This window comes from Strix aluco, chromosome 3 (genome assembly GCF_031877795.1).
Source record: "Strix aluco isolate bStrAlu1 chromosome 3, bStrAlu1.hap1, whole genome shotgun sequence".
Taxonomy (NCBI): domain Eukaryota; kingdom Metazoa; phylum Chordata; class Aves; order Strigiformes; family Strigidae; genus Strix; species Strix aluco.
Genome location: NC_133933.1, coordinates 87,879,614 through 87,902,908, shown reverse-complemented (window position 1 = coordinate 87,902,908; position 23,295 = coordinate 87,879,614). Strand labels below are relative to the sequence as shown.

At 41.5% G+C, this 23,295-nt stretch overlaps 1 protein-coding gene across 4 annotated transcripts in view; it reads left to right on the top strand.

Moving 5' to 3' along the window:
* KLHL32 (kelch like family member 32) overlaps positions 1 to 18,638 on the top strand; it is a 130,326-nt gene extending 111,688 nt beyond the window's left edge. For all 4 annotated transcript variants that reach the window (XM_074820763.1, XM_074820764.1, XM_074820761.1 and 1 more), the window contains 5 exons: positions 758 to 1,484; positions 10,324 to 10,382; positions 13,627 to 13,819; positions 15,802 to 15,896; positions 17,716 to 18,638. In XM_074820763.1, the coding sequence (XP_074676864.1) occupies positions 758 to 1,484; positions 10,324 to 10,382; positions 13,627 to 13,819; positions 15,802 to 15,896; positions 17,716 to 17,877 (1,236 nt within the window). In that variant the 3' untranslated portion in view covers positions 17,878 to 18,638. The remainder of the gene's footprint in view (positions 1 to 757; positions 1,485 to 10,323; positions 10,383 to 13,626; positions 13,820 to 15,801; positions 15,897 to 17,715) is intronic.
* The last annotated feature ends 4,657 nt before the right edge of the window (positions 18,639 to 23,295 follow it).

Genomic DNA, 23,295 nt, shown 5'->3' with positions numbered 1-23,295 from the left:
GTCCTTCCTAGCCTCTTTTTAGACCTGATTGGATTCAATATGCTTTATGTAATTTAAAGGCTATGTTTAATTTTGGCTGCTGATTCTAGCTGCAGTTGCTGAACACTTTTAGAATTGTCTTTGCTGCTTTCTATCAGTCCCAAACCAGCAAAGCATTTTCTCTGCATCTCTCTTCTCTGGCTTAATTTCTGGTCCCTTTACATCTCTCTCCACCTTATGAATAAAATAAATGAAGAAGAAAAAAAGAAATGAAGGATTCAGTATGTATTTTGTTATATTCTTTCAATATTTTATCATAACTAGAATGAAAGATGGAGAGGAGAAAGGGCTTTTTTTTTTTCTAATCACCTAACCATAAGCTTTTCTTTCTAGTGTATGCATGGTCTCCAGTGATCACGTAGTCCTTACATTTATATTATTCCTTCAGCAGCTTGATTCTGGGATATTGTGGTCTCCTACAGCATCATTAACAGTTTGCACAGCAAGAGTATTGCATAGGAGTGTTACAATCTGATAATGCTGTGGAAATTATTTAGGGGACTGGTGCAATACAATGCTTGTATGTATATTATAGGTGGAGTTTTAGTAGGTATCTTCTATGTTGACTCGCATGATTTTTAGATTGATTGATATCACTACTGAGGCAAGTATATAGCTGTTCTTGGAATGCAAGCAGTTTTCAAAAGACCAAATTTTGACAGAATTGTACACAAATAATTGGTGTCTTGTTTTTCCCCTTCTTTCCCTCCACTTCTAGCTGGCTGTGAGGTGGTTGGAACACAACTGCCGCTACCAGTACATGGATGAACTTCTCCAGTATGTCCGCTTTGGCCTTATGAATGTGGATACACTGCATACCGTAGCTCTTTGTCATCCTCTTGTCCAAGCTAGTGAAACTGCGACAGCACTTATTAAGGAGGCCTTGGCTTACCACCAGAGCATCTATGCACAGCCAGTTTGGCAAACCAGAAGGACAAAACCTCGTTTCCAGTCAGATACTCTTTACATTATTGGTGGGAAAAAACGTGAAATCTGTAAAGTGAAGGAATTGCGATACTTCAATCCAGTAGATCAAGAGAACGTTCACATCGCAGGGATTGCAAACTGGAGCGAGCTAGCGCCTATGCCTGTAGGGAGAAGCCACCACTGTGTTGCTGTCATGGGAGACTTTCTTTTTGTGGCTGGTGGAGAGGCAGAGCATTCCACAGGGCGCACTTGTGCGGTGAGAACTGCCTGTCGATACGACCCCCGCACTAACTCTTGGGCTGAGATAGCTCCAATGAAGAACTGTCGGGAACACTTTGTGCTGGGAGCAGTGGATGAGTACCTCTATGCAGCAGGGGGCAGAAACGAATTGCGTCAAGTGTTACCTACGGTGGAACGCTATTGCCCCAAGAAGAACAAGTGGACCTTTGTACAGTCCTTTGATCGGTCGCTCTCATGCCATGCAGGATATGTGGTGGATGGTCTTCTTTGGATATCAGGTAGAAAACGTTTCACACGGTTTGAGGTACTAACAAAATACCAAAGTACTGTTTCAAATGAAACTAATAAATCTTCTTTAGTTTATATGTCCTGGTAACTTTTGTCTTAGGAGACGGGTATTTCAGAGAGTTTAAGCCTGGAAGCGTACAATCAAGCCTGATTACAAGTATAGGAGCGTAATGTACCTAATACAATATTTTTTGTCTGCTAAATATTCCTCTGTGTTTCAAAGCTGCATATATGGTATGTGCTACCTCCAGTTGCCATTCATAAATCACAGTGAATTGGAATGTTAATGCACTTTTGAACAGATTTCAGGTGACAAATTCTGTGTGCTTCCTAAAACCAAAACCAAGATCCAGTTTCTGTAGTATTATCTGGTACCACTGCATTTATTCCTGATAATGAAATGGGGAATTAAGTGCTTGTTGGCTTGTGTTGATCCAGGGCTTGAAGGCAGATACATAAATTGCTCCCACTTGCTCTTCAGGATATTGTAACAGTCCAAGATGACCTTAGCTAGAAATCATGCACAGCTCTGATTGTCCATAACAAGTGCACAGGACTGCCTAGAGGTAATCATAGCTTTATGGCACAGGAAGTTGAAAGCATAGGCCTTGCATGTGCACAACGATGGGAGTTGAGGACATTGCCATCAGTCTTTGTAGTGACTTTTCTGGTATTAGTTACTTTGGAATAAGATTGATGCTGTTTGCAGAAGGTTTGACGGAAAAATATCCACCTTTTAGTAAGAAGTGTGTCATGGAAGGTTATAAAGTTGTAATATTTATCAAGGAAGTTAATGAGTAAATGGGGCCAGCCCTTGAGGAAAATATTCAGCAATTGCCATCTTCACTGTAGATACCCCCTGGGGATTTTAATGTGGCCTGGGATGCCTCTGGTGAAAAGATGGTATATGAATGAAAGATTAAGTTAGCTACTTAGGCCTTCACTGTGCTTCTCAAAGTATGTCATTTGGGTTAGCAGAGCAACTTCCAGCTGTACCTTTCTACCCATACGGATTAAGTGCCTTGTGAGAATGGATTCCCAAGCATCGGGGGGACAGGTAGCAGGTATCTATTTTTATACATATACACTAAAATCGTGAATGATGACTTCAGAACTAAATCATGACAGAACGCAGAAAATCACCAAGGTCCCTGGCAGGTGTCTGGGTCACTTGCTTTAGCAATTGGCATTGAAGGAGTCTTGTAGTGTTTGTGCTGTGTGTTAATGCTGAAGTGTGGATTCTACACAGTGGGTTTTGAGACCCAGGTTCGGTACAGAAGCAGGGTTTCTGCTTTAGGATACCAGTTGGGTGTGTTTGGAGCATTACCCTATTTATTCACTACCTTTCCTGTTTTATCAGTGAAGAGGGATGTGTGTCTGTGATGTGCAATTCAAATACATGGATGCTACTACTACTGTGTCTTGATTTAAATTTTTTTTTTTTTTTATTTCTTGTGGTTTGTATTTGTCAGTCTCTATGAAAAACAGGGCTTTTTAGGAAATTGTGTTAAGCATATTCATATAAAATCATTGAGCAAGCACTGGAAACATCCATCAGAGTGTGGTAAAAATAATATTTTTTTCTTAATTTCATTTTTTTCTGTAAAAAATACACCCCCCCATCCCCCCCACCCCATCCCCCCCCCCAAAAAACACCACAAAACCAACCCACAACCCAACCAAACCAACACAATAAAAGAAAGTATTTGATAGGGATTTTTAAGTTAAATGTGGGACTGGTTGAAAATTACTCTTAATTTTTCCAGATCTGCCAGGAAAGGGAAAATTATGCTGAGGATTAACTAATGTTATTAGTTACGTAAGTGAAATGCATGCCTGCCTGTGTGTTTAAATACTATCTTCACTTATATAATGAGGTAGTGCGATATCGTGTTCAAGGATATGCCTCTAATACAGCTGTAGAATCAGGGGAAGAGGTAAGTGGAAGCCTATTAGATGAACTCTTTAAAACTAGGCAAAACAGCAAAAAATATTTTATTAGTATTGTTCCATTTATATTTGAAAATGCTACCAACATAACTTCTGTTGTAAAGTCATGGTAAGGAGCAATGTTTTGTCAGTGGAATAAGATAGGTAGGACTTTTCAGTTGTATTTTGTATATTTTGGGGGAAAATGCTTAGCAGCTTTGAGTTGCTAGATTCTGACAAGTAGTTATGAAGTACGAGAGCATATTATGCAATACTTCAGTAGGGTATTGATCTGAATTATGTACTCACAGATTGAAAACAGGTTTCTGTGTATTGAATAGTTATTGTAAAAATAAAAGTAGATGGAGATGTGATAACTGTAGCTAGCTTTCTATTATTAATTAATTGTATGTGTATATTCAGAGGCAGAGGAACAGTACAGAGAGGTGTTTTATTGTTCCAAAAATATCAGTAGTCACTGCTGAAACAATCCACTGTTAGTCATCAGATATAAGGTGTTAGCATAAGAGTAGTCAGTAATGCAGAAAGGAACCTGATTTTGAAGTATGTGGCCTAAAATTAAGTAATTCAAAAATTAGGCTGAGTTAGGGATGTTTCTGAGCTGTATCCCTGCTGCTTTTTCTGGGAAATACGGGTCATCAGCAAGAGCTCTCAAAGTCACTCTGCCACTACCAGCTGGCAAGGTAACCATGAAAATGTGCCCAGTTTTTTAGCAAGTGAATAAATGAAATTGTGATGAATTTCTAGCCCTTCTGTTTGAGGAGAGAGTCGTCAAAACATGACCTGCACACAGACCATTTACTTGCACTATAGCCAAAGCCTCAGTGCCTCTGCTACAGCCCCTTGTCTTGTAAAGGCTTTGCTAATCAAAAGCTGACTAGACTTAAGGGATTTCTATTATTATTATTGGGATTCATTTTCAGCTTTACTTTGCTGCTCCTTTGGGACAAATACGAGAAGGAATCAAAAATAATAGAGCATAAAATGATGGCAAAGGCAGCAGGGAAGGGAAATGTGCTCAGCAAAACACTGTACAAGTATAACCACACGCTGGCAGTAGGAGATGGGTGGCCAGTGTTTCAGGTGACAGGAGGACTCCTAAGCTGCCACCATGTCTTTGGGTTTTTTAACTTGCCAGAAGGCTCAGAGGGAGCCTTCTGCACTCTGGAACTAGTCGGACCCACTGGTCAGCAGAAGTGGGTTCAGCTCTCGAGGTTTTCTGAGCTCCATATATTGCAGAACATATTTTTATATTTGTGTCATCGTTTTTTCTCGTCTTTTTTTTTTTTTTTTAAATTTTTCACAGCCTGCATTTTATTTTATTTTCTTATTTTAAAAAGTAGATGAGAATTCATTAAAGTAAGTTTTCTGTACTGACAGTACAGCATTGGGCAGATGGTTTTGAAATTTTATAGAAAGATGAATCTTAAAGGCTCCAGTTAACATCTGACACCGTGACCCATTTCACAAACGAATTGCATACCACATGCTTGAGGAGTGAAGTATTTGAGTGAAAGAGAAACAAAATGCACCAAACCCTTTGGAGTTCAACATTACTAACAATCATTCCCTATAAAAGCAAGGAAATATTTTCCATAAGCGTGAGAACTTGAACTATGCCCATTTCCCTGCATCCTCCGTGGCACTCATGCAAATCTGAATATCTGCTTTTCTATACACGTTAACCTTCCTTCTCCTGTATAGGTGTAGTGCTGCTGTGGACAGAGAGGGGCAGGGAACCTCTGCCAGGCAGTTCAGCTTTGGGCCATTCCTGCACCTGCAGCTGGGGATAATGAGGCTTCCCCTCTGCCTTAAGTGCTCAGGAGATGAGCACATGAGAAGTCTTCTGTAAAGCAAAGTATTATGCTGTTGTTTTGCAGAGGTCTGAGTTGCCTGACCTTAAGTCTATCAGCTAAAACCACATCTTGACATGCACATGGAAACTCAACTTGGGGAGGGGAGTGGGTGGTGATAAACAAGCCAACCCTGTACAGTTGCTTCATATTTAAGAGCTTTTCCCTCAAAATTCAAGATTTTTTTATTATTATTATTTTTTCCCTAACGGTGGAGATTTTGACCAAGGAAATGATGGAGATAACATATCTTGGAAAATTATTCTGAGTTAGCAAGTGGTTTGGGGTGAAAAGAATTACCTTACTGTAAGTATACTGTTTGTTGTGAGGAGAAGAAAATTTTTTCTCAGTAAATGCCTGTAAAATTCTTTTATGAAAAATAGATCTGGAATAAATGGGAATTGACAGTATCTAACCAAATCAATTTTTGTGATACGGCTGGTACAGAAATTACCAGGAGTGGGAGATTAACAAGTACGTAAAAATTGCCTCAGTGACCCAGTCTTAGTTTGTATATGGAACAGTGTTTCTTCATTATTATTATTATTATTATATTTGAATAGAGGTAATGGATCTCACACCTTTCAAGCATCGGCATTATAGGTTTCATGCCATTGATTCCTCTTAGATTGAATGTAAATATCAGACTTCAGTGATTAAAAAAACCCCCAAAGCTAACCCACAAACAAACTAGGGCTTGTGCCCCTCTTGTTTGCAGCTGGATTGCATCTGGGGTGGAACAGTGTCAACTGGAGCTTCTGTTGGCATCTTCCAGGGATCTCATTAGGGTGGGAGAATATGCTCCAGCTCAGCTGTCCTGACTGCACCTGGGCTTGCTGAAGTAAAAGGCAGTGGGCTTGCACGTTGAGGAAGGATTATCTTGTGTTTAACACACAGACATGTAAGAGAGTAGAGATTTCTATTTTAAAATAGCAGAGCACCTTGGGGCGCATGTCATGAGTTTCTATATTTTCCCTGAATTTGCTGGAAGGAACACACGTGGGAGCTCTTTGCCAACATGTAGTTTTACACATCTCCCAGTGAACTCGGATTCACGCACGCAGCCTAGCACTTGGGGACTTCGGAGAGAGTTGTGAGATTTTCTAGGGGACTTGGATTGGATTGGATTTCTCAAGTCATATGGGGGTCTTACTAGGACATGTTATAAATATGGATTATAAATTTTTGATTGGGAAAATGGTGTTGAATCTACTGCCTCCCACCCTTAACTTTTTAGAAGTGTCTTTATTAAAGGTGTTCTTCAGTGCAGTTTGTGGCCTATTTGGGGGGCTATAACAACCCAAAATATTTCCCATGTGTGGGGAAGGGCTGGACAAGGTGGGTCTTGGAATCCTCCAGCAACTTGCCCCTGTAGAGGGGCATTGTTGCATGAGTTGGGATCTTGGAGGACTTAAAAAGCAGGGTTACGGCCTGTAAGGGAGTGAGCAACAGTGACTGTGGCAGTGTAAAAACATTGTAAGCCCACGGGTTGGATGCTGGGCTCTCCATGAGGGTGTTCTCATGTCTGTAAGAGCAAGAAAGACACAGGCTTGTCCTGAGAGTGCTCCTTGCCTCCCAGAAACTCTAGTCCTTAAAGCAAGCTGCTCATGGTAAAGTGGTACAATCATCACTCTGTTTATAAAATCCAGTCAGCACTGACCAAACTGTAAATTTTCTGTCATTTACCCAGCCAGACATTTTTTTCTTTCGTTAACTGATGGGTTACTACCACATTAGCTGCTATTGCTTGACATCAAATTTAATAGCATGGTTTGTATTTTCCAATACTTCTTCTCAAGTGTTGTTATGATGCTTCCCTGCCTTTCCCCTCCCTTCCTCATAGAAAGCACTGCAGAGAAGTTTAAGAAATTATCTCAGAATGACCCCATTTTTTTCTGAGAAAGTATGTATTATTTTTAGTACCATTTAAACTTTTTTCCCCCTGTTCCTATTTTTTAAAAGACATATTGCTCTTCTTTTGCCCTTTCCCAGCTGCCTGGAGTATTTAAAAAAAAAAAAATAGTTCAAGAGGACATTGCAGACTTGTTAAATTTGAATTTTGGCAGAAAATTTTAAACTTTTGCTATAGCACTTCAAAGTTAGGAGGAACTTGAGTTTGAAAATTGATGCAGATATAAGATGGCATATTTAATGACAGATGTATCTATAGAAACCTGTTAAGATGCAGATTATCCCCCTGGGGAGGGGAGATCAAAACTGCCAATCTATAAAATATACTTGTTAGGGGAAGGCATGGAATCTATCTCTGCGAGCACTTTGATTGCAGGGGACAGTGTAGCAGCATGTGGCATCATAACCTAAGAGCAGACAAATCAGCTTGATGACTTTCAAAGCCAAGAATACTGCTGGAGGCAAGGGTACTCCAGTCTAGAAGAAATTAAAACATATAGAGACTGTTATTAATTCCAGATCTATTTTTGTGTAGTCAAATCTGTATGCAAATCCTTAGCATCTCATTTTGGCAGATTAATCTAAAAGTGAAGAGCGGTATGTGAAGGGAATGTAAAGATAAAACACCACAGATGAGCAATATTGCAGGGGAAAACATGTAAGCTGTGTACTTGATATGAGGGGCTCTTTTGTGAAGAGAGGAAAATAATTTTGGTTATTTGATTATTTCACTATTTTACGAGGAAGCAATCCCCTTCTTTCTTTTCTTCCTCCACATCTTTCCCCCCAAATTAATGTGTCCTTTCTGAATTGGAAATACACGACCCAACGTCCTGTTTCCAATGCATCTCCTGTAGTTTAACATTCTGGAGGTAATCATCCAAATAACTATGATTTTTATTTTTCAAAATACTAATCTGACATCTCATTTTTAAACATTACACTAGGAGTGAAAATAACTATGTAAAAGAAAATCAAATTATAAAACCGATATTAGAAAAGATTGTTTTGTGCATGTGGCTGACGGCCACTAACACTGTGAAGGCTGCACAACAACGTAGAGACAAATAACAGATTGTGAGATTAGACACGGGAACAGGCATTGCTTTCCAATGCGTGTTCTTGTGTGTGTACTTCACAGGTGCTGTGACGGGCAGTGTGTGGCATAGTGTGATGGAAACAGTTTGGAAAGACTACATCTCATCTTGGCTGTCTCTTAGCCTGTGAGTGTCTCTGAGCTGGTAGCTTGTGCTTCCATCTGTGTGTAGGAGCCCCAGTACAGGGGGGTGTTTGCAGAGATGCACCCAAATAACAGCGTTATTCCTCCCTGCTAGTGTGGTTGATGGCAAGACTCTTGAATAGATTTGTCTGTAGTTTCTGCTATCTGTTGATCAGATTCTGGGCCTCACTCAAGTTATTTGGAGTGATCAGAGGGTAAATCTATGTTAGCTGGTAGCTCAACCCAGTAGGAGCAGATCAGCAGATAAAACTTTGGTGCCGAATTCTCTATATCTACTCCATGTATAGTTCATATTTTTTGCTTTGGGCTATATTTATTCTGGACCTCTGGACAAAATGTTCCCAGTACTCAGCTGGTACAAAGCCATCTGAAAGACCAGTTACTATTTTACAGCCTTATACCCTGTTAGTAACTGGAGCACAGCTGATGTACATCTGGAGCAGAGCTGCTGGTTTAACTTGAATGCACACCAGTCCCACCCTACAGCCTAAAATGACATGTGAGAGGTGAGGGAGTTGCTTCAAAATCAGAGTATGGCTCTGAACCAAACTGCTGTGATAGGTGCAGTCAGAGACTGGCAAAAATAGGATTCCCCAGCATGAAGGCATGTTAATACTGGTTGGGGATAAAAGAAAAAACTCAGTGGCCTTAGGAATGGGCCATAGCTCAACCATCAGGAATGAAAGCAGGTTTGCTGCTGCTCTCTCTGAAACAAGGGATGCCCTCTCAAAAAGGAAAGCATCAGCAAATGTAATGACAGATGAAATTCCTTCTTCTCATTGCTGTGGATTTTGTCCGTTATTGGCACATGCTGTTAAAACTGTAATATAAAAAGTTTGTCACTATGAGTTTCACTGGCATGCCCTAGTTACATCTAGGTCTTCTGGTAGGATGAAAGGCGAGATGCAGTTTGCAGGCGTTTATTTCTGGTCCCACCTTCCCATGGGCCCAGGGTGGTGACAGAGGGGGGACTGGGACCTGTGGCAGTGCTTCAGTGACACCGTGTCCCCAGGAGGCTTGAGCACACTGGAGAACCTGTTTACACAGGTAGGTTTACAGACTTGAGATGGACAACTTTTTCCACCAGTTTGCTCAGTCACATTTGCCAGTTAAAACCGATAGAAAACAGGATGATCAGGCATTAAACATATACTGTGTTGAGGCAAATAGCTGGTTTACAGTATCTACTCTATTCCAGGCTTTTCCGAGGTGCTTTTTACCTTGTTTTCTAAACCTTATTGAAAAGTAAATGGTAGTGTTGTTCCTGGTCACTATGGAGCAACCTCCCAACATAAGTCTACAACTAAGCCAGATGATGTTCTCTCTATAATGCAGACTAAGTACAGGATTTCCTTCAAATATATAGGTGATCACAGTTGCACAGGTTTGTACTATGCTTTCCAGCTGACAGTGGTGTCCCACCTCACGCTCCTGGTTAGGCAGAGCTCCTCTCCCACCTTTTCCTTCTCTCTGATGCAAGCCCACCTCCTCCTCCTTTAAAACATGTCACACACTGCACGCTCCTTGGAACAGGGATGAGTTTTATCTTCACAACTTAATGATGGCTGAATGCACAGTCATTTGTAAACAGATCAATTTTTATCTCATTTTTAGCCCATAGAATTAGCTTCAGAAAGGAAGTGTGCGTGGGTGGTGTTTGTTATTACTATTTTGTGTTTCTGGATGTTTGACAAATGTGCTACTTATTACCTTGTAACCAGATTAAAAAGCGCAGTGGAATGGAAGCATAAGTGGTGGTATGCCATGTAATTATGTCAGCAAATGAACCCTAGAATTGGTTATTTTGCTGTACCTGATCTCAGTCCTGGTTTTGCTTATATGAAAAAAATATAACCTGTATAAACCCTTTCACAGGAGGAGTAACAAATACTGCACAGTATCAAAACAGGCTCATGGTCTACGATCCTAAGCAGGTGGGTATCTGTATTGTATATGTTTTTTTTCTCATATGTTTTGCTTCAAACAGGTCTCTTAGCAAATACATACAATGATTTTGTAAGGCTAAAAATGCTGACCATTTGAATTAGTGGTGTTTTAAATTCACTGTGTACTGATGTGTGAGTTTAACAGAGTAATGGAGACCCTGCCTTTTTATTATGTTTTTTTAAGCCTGTAGGCATTAGAAACATCTTAGATTAAATACAGAAATGTGTTTTAAATCCCCTGTATTTATCAGTATTTATTTTGCTTGTTCATTTTTTTGTAATCCAGCAGCCCTGGGCAACATATACTCAAAATCAGTGTCACAAAACTGCTCCTTGTCATTGGCATTTCTGCTTTGAATTGCACATATGGGCTTTTTGTTTTCTGTGTACTTTCAGAACTATGCTACCTGGCCGTGACTTACTCTGCTGACTGCAAGGGTGCCTATCATTTCATTACCCAAGCACCTAAAATATCTTTTAGGGATTATTTCATACATTATGTATGTGTTTTGATTAGGTTAGCTTGGCTCAGTAACCATTTCAGAGGGTTAGGGCATGGTTATGCCCTCTTGCTTGTATTAAGAATTAGAAGTCCTAAGCTTGCAATCAGAGATGCATAGCCTGATTTACACCCACGTGGAAGAGTATTGACTTTTCTGATTGTAGGATAGGGTCTTTGATTGCTGTATTTGGAACCAAATTGTGCCAGGAGATACTTGGATGTGGTTCCCACTGACTTTTTAAAGTGTAGCACATACGGGTCCTGAAGCAGAACACTGGCAATGACACACCTGCCTCTTTCTTTTTGAGGTGCAGTTTTATGCACTGATTGTGCAAATGCTGATTCTGTCCTAAATCCAAGTAGTAATTACAAGCAGCAACCTTATTTTGTTTATAAGGTGGGCACGTATGTAGATACTGTGCCTCTACTGTGTATCTTTTGCTTTGATTCTTTACTTGCTGACATGAAAGTTGCACCCCAAAATACCAGCAGCAGGGCTACTGCAGCGTGCCATGCCGATGGCAAGAAACCTGGCCTGGCGCGTAAACAGTTACAGAGGAATTGTGCGCTCGCATTCTTCAAATGAGGTCCGCTTCGTGTTTGTACACACAAGCTCTTTTTAAAAATTCTGCTGGCATATTGTTTACGGTGGGTACTGGAAACCATCACATCTGCTTGCATCTCGCACAGAATCTCAATAACTCTATCATTCAGCACCAGCGCTTGCTTCTGCGCGAGGCCTTTGTGGCGAGTCGATAATGCCTGCCATCTGCCACAGAGCACACAGCTACCTGCCAACAAGCTGGCTGGGGTGACCTCTGCTTCCCCACCACTGATTAGTATTCACACGCCGGCTTATTAGAAATGACCCCACCAGGCCCCTCTGTTTCTTTGCCTTTGCAGTGCTTTGCGGCTCACCTGGCAGGCACTGCAGTGGAGGAAGCTAAAGATATAATCAGGGGATGCAGGCAGGCTTTGCAAAGCAGATGGTGTCTATAGTCTGGTGTTAAGAGACTGGACTACTAATGCAAACATTAATGCCTAATATTCAACTATTACACATTGAAATGTATAGCTATATATTGCAGAGGTTAAAAGGCAGTAGTATTAGAGGCTCTTGAGTTACCACAAGCGGTAGCACATGTAACGCGAAGAATTTCCTGGCAGATTTTAACTTCCTCCACTTAAATAAATTAATCTCATCCATTGCCAAGTTGTTTGATTTGGTAAGCGTAGCAGGAGCAGTTGTTTTCTTAGGCTTAAAATACTGTCCTTTAGTCCCTCTTCTTCCATGTCCTCTTGTCCCTCCCCTGAACAGGTAGAATTCTTGAATATTGTTAACCAGGAAGAAAAATATGCAAAAGGCTGTTACTTTGTAAGTGCCCACAAATAAAGGGTTAGCATTAAACCAAATACATGAATCATTTGAAAAGATTCTTTAGGAAATTATTTTCCCCTGTTTATTCACTCCCCAAGGATAAGATCAAATAAGCTTCTGAATAACGAAAGGTAGAAGAATCTCTCTTCTCTCATAAGAGAGCTAGCTGATACAGATAACTTTAACACTGTATACAAAGGAGATATCTAATAGCCTTGCTTAAGGAGGATTTGCTACTGAATTATAAAGAAGAAAAAAAGCTTTGAAACCTGATGAGCTAAACAGAAAAATACGGAGCAAGAAATACTATTAAATTAATGAATTTAAATGTGAGAACTGTAAACCACGTGTTCAAAGTCCAGTATGTCTAGTCAGGGTTATACCCAACACGTGTGTTTAACATACGAACAACACAAGTATATACACTCATGGTTTCTGGCCAAGGGTAAGGAGAATCATAGAATGGTTTGGGTTGGAAGGGACCTTAAAGATCACCTAGTTCCAAGCCCCCAAGGACACCTTCCACTAGACCAGGTTTCTCAAAGCCTCATCCAACCTGGCCTTGAACACTTCCAGGGAGGGGCAGCCACAGCTTCTCTGGGCAACCTGTTCCAGTGCCTCACCACCCTCATGATGAAAGATTTCTTCCTTATATCTAGTCTGAATCTACCCTCTTTCAGTTTAAAACCATTACCCCTCATCCTATCACCACACTCCCTGAGAATGAGTCCCTCCCCATCTTTCCTGTAGATGCCCTTTAAGTACTGGAAGGCCACAATAAGGTCTCCCTGGAGCCTTCTCCAGGCTGAACAACCCCAACTCTCTCAGCCTGTCCTCACAGGGGAGGTGCTCCAGCCCCCTGATCATCTCTGTGGCCTTCTCTGGACCTGCTCCAACATGTCCATGTCCTCCTTATGTTGGGGGGCCCCAGAGCTGGACACAGAACTCCAGGTGGGGGGTTCTCAAGAGAGTGGAGTAGAGGGAGAGAATCACCTCCCTCGATCTGCTGGCCTCACTTCTCTTGATGCAGCCCAGGATACAGTTGGCTTTCTGGACTGCGAGTGCACATTGCTGGCTCATAGTCAGTTTTCCATCCACTACTACTCCCAAGTCCTTCTCGGCAGAGCTGCTCTCAATCCACTCATTGCCCAGCCTGTATTTGTGCTTGGGATTGCCCCGACCCATGTGCAGGACCTTGCACTTCGCCCTGTTGAACTTCATGAGGTTTGCATGGGGCCACCTTTCAAGCCTGTCAAGGTCCTTCTGGATGGCACCAGTAACATGCTACTATTATTGTACTACTAATATAGGTACGTCTTTGAGCAGTGCTGAGACAAGTTCTCTCTTTCCAGAATAAGTGGTTAAGCCGTAGCCCGATGTTGCAGAGGAGAGTGTATCACTCCATGGCTGCTGTCCAAAGGAAACTTTACGTGTTAGGTGGGAATGATCTTGACTACAACAATGATCGAATCCTGGTTCGGCACATAGACTCCTACAGCATAGACGCTGACCAATGGACACGTTGCAGCTTCAACATGTTGACAGGCAAGTATTGTACACCAACTCTTTTCCCTTTAGATGTCTTTAGTATGTGGAACTCCATGACTTTGCTGCAGTAGCTTCCCTTTTAGGGACCATCGTTGGCCAACAAGACACTTTTGGTTACTGCTCTGGCAATCAACGTTCTACAAAACATTCATTTTAGGACATTGTAGACTAAATTTTTAAGAGGGAGCACATTAATTAAGTAATCAAAAATAATTTATCATAGTATTACCAGTACTTATTTTTGATTCTCCAAAAGCTTGCCCGCAGTGATAGATTCAGCTCCCTGTTTGAGTGTACAACAGGCAGATGTGTCTCTACCATGATAACATTGTTTTGTAGTGCTTTCAGCTGGCATTATAGGGCAAAGCTTTCATTGAAATCCATTAACTGTTGCTTCTTTCTAAACAGTATCTTCTTAATAAATTACCTGAAAGGAGGTGTCTTTGTTAGGATTCTGTCAAGTCAGGGATGAGTTGAGCAGCTCAGCTACAGGTTCTGTAACATTCTTCTTGACCATTATTAGGAAGAACTGCCACAGTAGCAACTCGCAACTCTCTGTCCCTGCCTCACAGTCCACCAAATTTCACCACCACCTGCTACAATTCCCAGATGTCCTACCCCTTCAAATCCCTGGGAGAGACAGACCGTGACACATTCTCAGAGTAGTGCTGACTTTAGCTTTGCAGAAAAGGATGGATTTCCAGGATAGGACAGTGTTAATGTTGTGACCATTCTCTTGTGCAGCAGACTTGGAGCTCAATTAGTAACAGTACTGGCTGCCAAAGAGTTTCAGCACAGACTGCTATAGGAGACCTAGAACTGGGCCTACCTCACTTTTCATCCTTTTCCATTTGGCATTGCACTGATTTCTGAGATCTATCACTGAAAAGGATGCAAAGGATGTAGGAGCTTAACTAGAAGCTCAGGATAGCTAGAAACACCATGTCATAGAAATGAATGTCTGACAAGTAAGATAGCCACCTTATGTCATTTTCCTCCTGGTAGGTTTAAAGCTGCTCTAGTGGTAACTTTGTCTCTCAGAGATATTGCATTGGGCTTCTTAATCTCTGGGATCTGGAGAAGGGGTTGCTTGGTTTCTGAGTCAGGTCATAGGAGTACTTCACAGACATTGGGGAGAGAGACATAGATTAAAAAGTAGTTGCACATTGTCAAACAGAACAAGTTTTTCATATCTCTTTTGCTCTTCGGTTAATTATTTTATTATCTGGAGGCATTGACAGCCTTTAGAAGGACATCATCTGATTTGCAACTGCAAAAGCTCAGGCACTGCAGGCACCCCCATTCAATGCTGTGAGATAGCAGCCTCTCCTCAGATACAACCTGGGGGGTTGTTTCCACAACCTGCACCTTAAGAAGGCATCTAACCTTTTCTTTGCATCTCTGCAACCAATGGTAAATGTGCCTGTTGCACTGTGTAGTGCAGATTTTTTTAAAGGCTGTATTTATCCTTCAAAACTTCCAAACTTGTTCAGGAAACCATTGCAATGGGAATGAGTTTGCACAGCAGCTTCTGCAGTTTTCACCATACTTGTACCTGGAGGGACGGGGCGGGGCAAACAGGTGTGGGCAGAATGTGAGGGGCGTTCAGCTCTCTTGGCCTGCGTGTCTGTCTGGATGTTCATGTGCGACAGTAGCTGAGAGGCAGGTGGGGAGCTTGCCTATCACCTATGAAATACACACGTACAAAAACCTGTGCCATCGAGGAGACAACAGATGGTCCCCTGCACAGCCACAGTTTATTGCTCATCTGGGATCTATCTCTGGACAGCACCGTACGGGGCTCCTGTGGAGAGCAAAGAACAGCCCTCGTGTTTCACCTTCACTCTTACATGTTGTGAATTCTGAAACAGTCAAGTTACTGCCAGGTGCATTTGCATCCTATTACAGAACTCCAACATTCCGTGCTAAAAGGGTTAATTAAACACTGAAAGTGGTTTCTATTTCCTTTTTTGCTTTAGGTCAAAATGAGTCTGGAGTCGCTGTCCACAATGGTAGAATATATTTAGTTGGCGGCTATTCGATTTGGACAAATGAGCCTTTGGCATGTATCCAGGTGAGTGATTTAGGTTTCTTTTAAAGTCTTTTCCAATAATTTTGCAAGGATACATTTTGCACAGAGGTTATTCAAAAAGGAAAATGCATGTGAAGTGGAGAGATTAAGGATGTTTCTTATGCAGCCACTGAACCTGCATAAACACAGAGAGGAAATCCTGTGGACATTAAAAGTATTTCCAGATGAGCCAGTAGATGCAATTCTTCTAAGATATTCTAGTAAAACAGGGTTGAAGAGTCTGTCCTTTGGCAAGGTTTGGGCAGAATGATGGCTATGTATTCTCAGGTTACAAAGTCAAGTTCAAAAGTAAAAGGGTTGCAGAAATGGATGACGGAGCACGGGCTAACAGTTTTTCAGGCCGTCTTGTGACTTTTTTTTTTTTCTTTCCTCTCCAAGTTGTCTTTCTGAAGAGCAGCCAGAGTTAACGAGTTGTTCTTTGACAGAGTTCAGTCAGCCTGCAACCTGCCCTAGTGCTTGCTGCTTCAAAGCTTGAATGGAAGTTTTTTGATCCCTGCTGTAGGCAAAAGGTTGTCCAACAAACTCTTCTGCTCTCTCGTCTTGTATAAGAGCAGCTTGCCTGCAGATCCATGGCTTTCAGGTATTCCTGTACAGAAATTAGGAATTCTTATCTTTCTGCATGTTTCTGAGCGAAGCAAATCTGCATCAGTCATCACTTTGTGACCAGCTGGGCAGTTACAGATGGAAACTCTTGTTTACATCTCAGTTTCTGCACTTTTGCTGATAAACAACATTTTCATTAGCTTCCAAGTTTGTGGATTTTAGGATTTCACCTCCAAACTGTCCCATAAGACTAGAAGTTAGACTTAGCATAAGAAGGGAATGTATTAGATGTTGAGCTGCTGGTCTTAGAATGAATGCTTATTAGTATGAGTTTGTAAAGAACAGATAATGCAAGATAAGCAGTTAACACCACATTCTAGTCATAGTATACTTGTGTTTTAGTAAGCTGTTGGATACCGTACGTAACAATTGTTATTGGAAAAAGTCCTTCAGACTGGCTTGGGTAACTCTAACTGACATACAGTGCTTCAGATGGAGTAATAGCACAGTATCAAGGCGGTGGCTGCACTCCACCGACATGCTCATTTACAATCAGCAGGTACTTTGCAGTATTGCACCTGGGTTTAAATACTGCTTAGTGCCAAGTGAAAATGATCCTGGGATCTTGCTTTCTTAAGTGGACATTTGTTCACATCCCCAAACTGGTCGTGAGCTGGCAGCCTGCCCGAGACAGTCCCCACATTAAAGGGGAAAGTAGTATAATGAGTGTTTTGGCAGAGCTGTGTGTTCTGCCCCTTCTCAGTTGTTGGCAGTGTGCCTGTCTTTAACCAGCAAAACTAGCCCTTTTATCTTCAATTTCAGCAAATTTGAGGTTGCTCTCTCCTTTGTAAGAAAAAAATCCACTTTTTCCATATATCTTACTTTTCTTTAAGTCATTCCTTTATCTAGCCTTTCCAGCTTCCATAGAGCTCCCTTGCTCCCTACATCCCACCAAGCTGACAAATGATTTGTGCTCTGTGGTACCAGTAGCACTTGTGTGCAGAGCACCCTACTTGCATGGTTGCGCGTTCTGCTGCCCGGAAGCAGGATCCAATGTCCCCGTCTGCTGCTGAGTGCCTGAGCTGGCAGAAGACTTGGGCAATGAGGACAGCAATAGCTCACCAGATCCACAAACACAGTAAATGATCTGAAACTAACTTTCTGTTGGGATTAATAGCACATATGTGGTATGTGCCAGCAAACGTGTTTGAACTTTCTTCTCTGACCCCTGAAATATTTTGTACGCTTTGACTCACAGGTGCTGGATGTTAGCAAGGAAGGGAAGGAAGAGGTATTCTACGGGCCTACGCTCCCCTTCGCTTCCAATGGAATAGCAGCATGCTTTCTTCCAGCTCCTTATTTCACGTGCCCCAACCTTCAGACTCTGCAAGTGCCTCACCACAGGATCGGCACAATGTGAGACAAGGAACGTGCACTTCATAAAACCAGAAGTAGAGGGGGGGAAAAATCAAACCCTGTCTATAGAAGGGTTTTTCTGGATCAGTGAGAAGAATCAATTCACATGGGCTGCTGCTTTACCTTCACACATTTGTCTTAAAGTCGGATCACAATAGGCAGGAAGGAAGCTACAAAAACTGTCTGCAGTTCCTCTCCTCTGCCTCAGATGTAGACGCATATACATGAGAACGTTTGGCATTTCTGCTGGTGACTACCTGGTACCTGTTTCTACTTCACTTCCTTATGCAACTTCGTAAGGCATTGTGGATGCTCTCAGCTCCTCCTGGGCTGCTCTTCTTTGGAGTCTGCACGTTCAGTTGTTCACCAGTGGCACTTTCAAAGCCGATAGGAAGCTCTGTTTATGTTGACAAAGATGATATAATACTGTGGTAATTATGCAACTTACTCAATACCTTTGGCAAAAAGAATAACAAATGTGTTGACTTCCAATTCCACACTCCATCATTTACAGATTCTCATTTAATAATACTTCATTTGAAATTTAAATACTGCAAAGCAGATTAAAACAAAAATAAAAAACAAACAAGCCCTATAGTATATGAGGAACAGATAAAAATTGTCTCAGCTGAAAGACAAAGACACTGAAGCCTCATGGGTAAACCCAAGTCTGAACTGAATGTGTTTGAGAATCTAAAGATCATTTGGGATGTCATTTACCAAGGTCTACTATCAAATAAATGTTACCTTCTGTCATATGATCAATTCCTCCTGACAGCTGCAGTCTTTTAATGGTGGAGAACAGCCTCTTTACTGTATAATTAAAATGTGCCATTTACTTAATATTTTTAATATCCAGTTTGCAAGGGGTCACCACATTTACAATTATCAATGAAGTCTCATTTTGTCCAACATATGGTCCCACAAATCACTGGTCTCCAGAGGCTAAACAGGTGTAGAACAATGTCAATATTTATTTATTTATTCTTTCAGTTTATATAGTGTGTCTCCATTCCGTACTCCAGGCATATGCCAGTTCACAATAAATACTCTAACCTGTTATATTTTTGGCTTTGCTTGGCTACTGCAGCCCCTGTCTCTTATTTCCATGGTTTATTTACATATCTAACAACAACTTCAATGTTTGTAAATATTAACCAAGCATGTAATTAAATCTTTCTCTATTTATGATTTACGGGTATTACGCACTTCTCTGCTTTACCTACTGATCTGTTCCCTGCCACTGTGCTATCTGAGCAGACCTATGAAATTCCTACTGCTGCTCATGCAAATGCCGCGCGCAGAATATGCTGCAGCACTAGCCTGCGCTTGCTGGACAGGAACAGGTTTGACTTTGTCCAGTGAGCAATGTTTCCAAATCAAATGCTGCTTTTAAATTTTAAGGGTCTGGTTAATGATACAGGGATGTGAACTTTGTCACCATTTCTGTCTCCAGCTGGGGCAGCGTACTCACGGCACATCACCTTTCGTCTTCAGTAATTCTCAGGTTAGAAAGTTTTGTGGGGCTTTTTGCTGAGCTTTCGCATTCTTGTTGCATAGAGCAAAGCTGCAGCTGCAGTGCCTTTGCCAAGCACACCAACTTGAGTGCTAACAGTGTCCCCCTCTGCACACAAAGCAAGCCTACATCCCAGCAGCACTTTTCTTTAGCTGCATGGGAGCTGTACCTCAGGATTTTTTTTGTTTTAAATCCTTTTGTCTCCTGGAAATCGGCATGCAAGGGCCAGCTCTCCTAACAGGCCATTTACACTTTAGAAATCTGACTGCTGCCCTGCATGGGCTGCAGGGCCCAAGCCTGGCAAGTATTCGAAGTTCTATTTATGCATGACTTGCAGGGACACAAACATACTACATGTCTCATTTTCAAGAGGAGGTAGCTAAAATAATCAAAACATGTGTGTAGATATCCTTGGGGCTTTGAGCCCCACCCTGGAGGTACCACAGCAGCTGAATGACCAGCTTTTGCTCTGGGTGCAGAACTGACATCTACTTCCTATTTTGCAGGTGGTGGGACAACAATTTCTCAGCCTATGTAAAGCCCAGTGCGCTTCCAGACAATAGCGCAAAGCGTATTTTGTATGTCTCAACTTAGTCTTGAGGCTTTTATTCCTAGGCCTCATAGCTTACCACAGCAGTAGCTATGAAATAATTTCTAAACTGCTCCTTCTGGAGAGCACAGGGAGGGGTTGCGATGGATCTGGTGGACTGCTGGGCGGCGGCAGCAAGCTGCGACGGAGGCCCGGGTTTAAGGAGAGGAGCAGGCAGCTTCCTTATGCAAAGCAGCATGTGCCTTGTGGTTCAAGGACTGAGAGGGAGGAGTGTATGGCAAGAAAGTTATTTATCATGTTTGTTCTGCCCTTTAGATGCTTTTACTGTTCCGGTTGTTATCACCAATTGTCTGTTCTGGTGAATAGCAGTTTTAAACAGCTGTGCAATTGCATTAAATTAGTTAGGGGTACCACAGCCACAGAGCCTCAGGACAACACATATGCTCATATTAGTGTCAGAATTCTGCTCTGGCTCTTAATCATCAGGCTCCACTGATTACAGAGAAGTCTTTCAGGGCAACCTCTCATCCCCTAAGTTTTTGTGCCACACTTTCCTATCTGGGTTTTTTGCTTTTGTTGCAGGACCTACAGGACAGGTGGGGGTGCTTTGCTGCACCTGAAGTCAGAAAATACAATGTAGCTCTTGCCAGGTGAGCAAAAAACAGTTATTTATTGCCAGGTAAGAAAAGAAAAGGGTGTTGATGCCAGAGCAGACAGCACGTTGGTGCTAGCAGTGGCTTTGCTCTGGCTGAGGGGGTCTCTGCTAGGGAGGAACCAGTGGTGGGAGAGCAAGCGTGCCTTCGGGGGCCGGCTGCAGCTCTGCAGGAATCATGGGCAAAGGCGACCGTGAGCTGAAGCTTGTGAAGAATTGCTCGGAAGTCCTTGCTCTGCCTTTTTCCATTTAGTGTCCCTGGCTTCTGAAACTGCACCAGTTGCAGGCTCCTGTGTGCCAGATCCAGATCTGCCTCTGCTGTTCTAAATTTTTATACCATTTTTGGCAAACATAAACCTCTGAACCCAACCTTTGTCCCTATCCAGCCTACCAGTTTTGGTATTTACCTCTGAAACGCAGTTTAGCTCAGTTTTTCCACAGAGCCTTAAAGCTGTCCGTAATAAGACTATTTCCATGCTTGATGGTTCCATTAGTAGTGTCAGATCAGCACAGTGTGAGAGCAGCTGCCGACACAAGTCACTGGGGTTCCCAGCTGGGAACGTGGATGGTAATGGCACAGGTTGCAATCGGTGAGAACTCTCACTTGTGCTTCCTTACAAGTGAATAACGCAGCAGCCCTTACTAACTGGAGTTTGGAAACCAGTGCAGTTCCATGCCCTGAATTCCTTAGATTTACAGATTAAAGCTACTTATATCTGCAACTAGGCTTTTGGGCCACAAGGTCTTGAGAGCTGTGCTGAAGAACCTTCGCACTTTTATGCCTGTCCTGTGATCTCCTTTTTTGGCCCATTCCTGTAAAGAGTAATATTTCATCCTTTATATAGCATACTTCACCTCTAAGTCCTAAGATGTGTTAGCAGCTCTTCTTAGCTATAAATAACCACAACAGCAATCAGCTGCTTTGTGCTTTTTATCCAAAAAAAGACAGTTTCCAGAAGCAGCAGCACCACCACCAGCCTTTTCTGCCCCTGTGGTCTCTATTGAGCATTTCACACACGAGTGCTGACCAAAGAAATACACATTAAGAGCTGGTGTGCTGCAATTCTGCTTCTGTGCACTAGTGATTTTGTAATCCTTGCATTTCTAGTTGTGGCTTATGATTTTCTTCTTAACTTAGCAGCTTTCAGGGAAAGTACCTGACTCTTGGAATAGTTCAAACTTTTGTAACTCTTTTTCCTCTAAGTTTTGCCTTCCCCAGTTACCCTCCCCCAAACCTGTACAGACATTTAGTGCATCAGTTGCAGAATCATGGAGAAATAGATAATTGAATATTCACACATGCAGAAACAACACAGGCAGAATGTGGAACAATGTGGAAACAAGCGCGAAAAGAGGCGGCATCTGTTTATTGAAAATTAGAATGTAGAATAAATTAAGAGGGCAAGGTTAAAACACTTCATCTGCAGGCAGTTTGTAGGGGAGGAAGACTTTGCAGGAAGTTTAGCACATAGACTATATAAAGGGCTTATACAGTTTTATTTTTGCAAAACAGGCTTTTTTTTTTTTTTTTCCTCCCCAAGGACACATTTTAAAGGTATAAAAAGTGTCCACATAAAGAATGGTTTTCCAATAGAGATGATTATATATAGCTGTTTCACAGTAATGCCAGAATTAAAATGCTTAAAATGTTAACTCTTAGTGTGGGTAGGTTAGGCTGTGTTGCAATGCTTCAAGTACCAAAGAAGAGAGTAAATATTTTTAGCAATACCCTCAATTCATGTAAGTGAATGCTGTGCTCATTTTCCCACTGGTGCCCATACAAGGTCATGTTGGCCCTTTCTAAAACAAATAATGAATTTAGCAAACTTGCGTTTTCAGTGCCTGTTTGGGTGACATTCTGCAGGGAGGAGAGTAGATCCAAGATAGTGTTTGATGGACTGAAAAATGCAGTGAAGTTGGGTTTGATGTGGCATTACTCTGCTGGCATTTCCCAAGGCCTGCAAAGACACCACATCTACAAATAGAAGAACTGAGTTTTTAATTTTTTTTTTGTTCTATACATACCTTCACATTTTGTACATTAAGTCTACCGAAGGTTTACCATTTTAAAGCTACTCAAGTAAACAAAAGCCATATCCTAGTCATTCATCATAAAACAAGCTTAATTATGCTAGGACATATTGACACTGCATCAGATTTTTAATCTTCAACATAATTTTATAACCATTGCTAACAGATGGGCTGATTACACTGAATTTGAGTTTTAAATAATAGTTAAAAATTATAAAATATGATTAAACTGAAAATACCCATGCATACATAATTTTCAAAAGCTACTGAAAGGGGGAAAAACAGAGTGTAATAAAACCTCTTTTCTGTTTCCTAAGGGAAATACATTGCATTTAGGTGGACAGTTATCAAAGTTCCTTAAATGACTCTGTAAGTAGTGTATGCTATTGGCAGCTCCTCTTCTGTGCAATTACAACAGATATGCAGAACCTTATTCTTTCCATAGGTCTGCTGCTCTATTCCAGCATAAAAGGCATAAATTTTTCTATTTCAGAAGCTCTTTTATTGAAACAAGTGCCTTCCCCCCTCTATTTTTTTTTGTCATTGAAAATGAAAGCAAGGAGTAATTTAAATTACCATGTTCCTGCTCTTTAATAACAATAACAAATGGAAAATTCTTATAAAATAGAGGGACAGCTTTGTGGGACTAATGGAAGTTGAATGTGAATTTCGA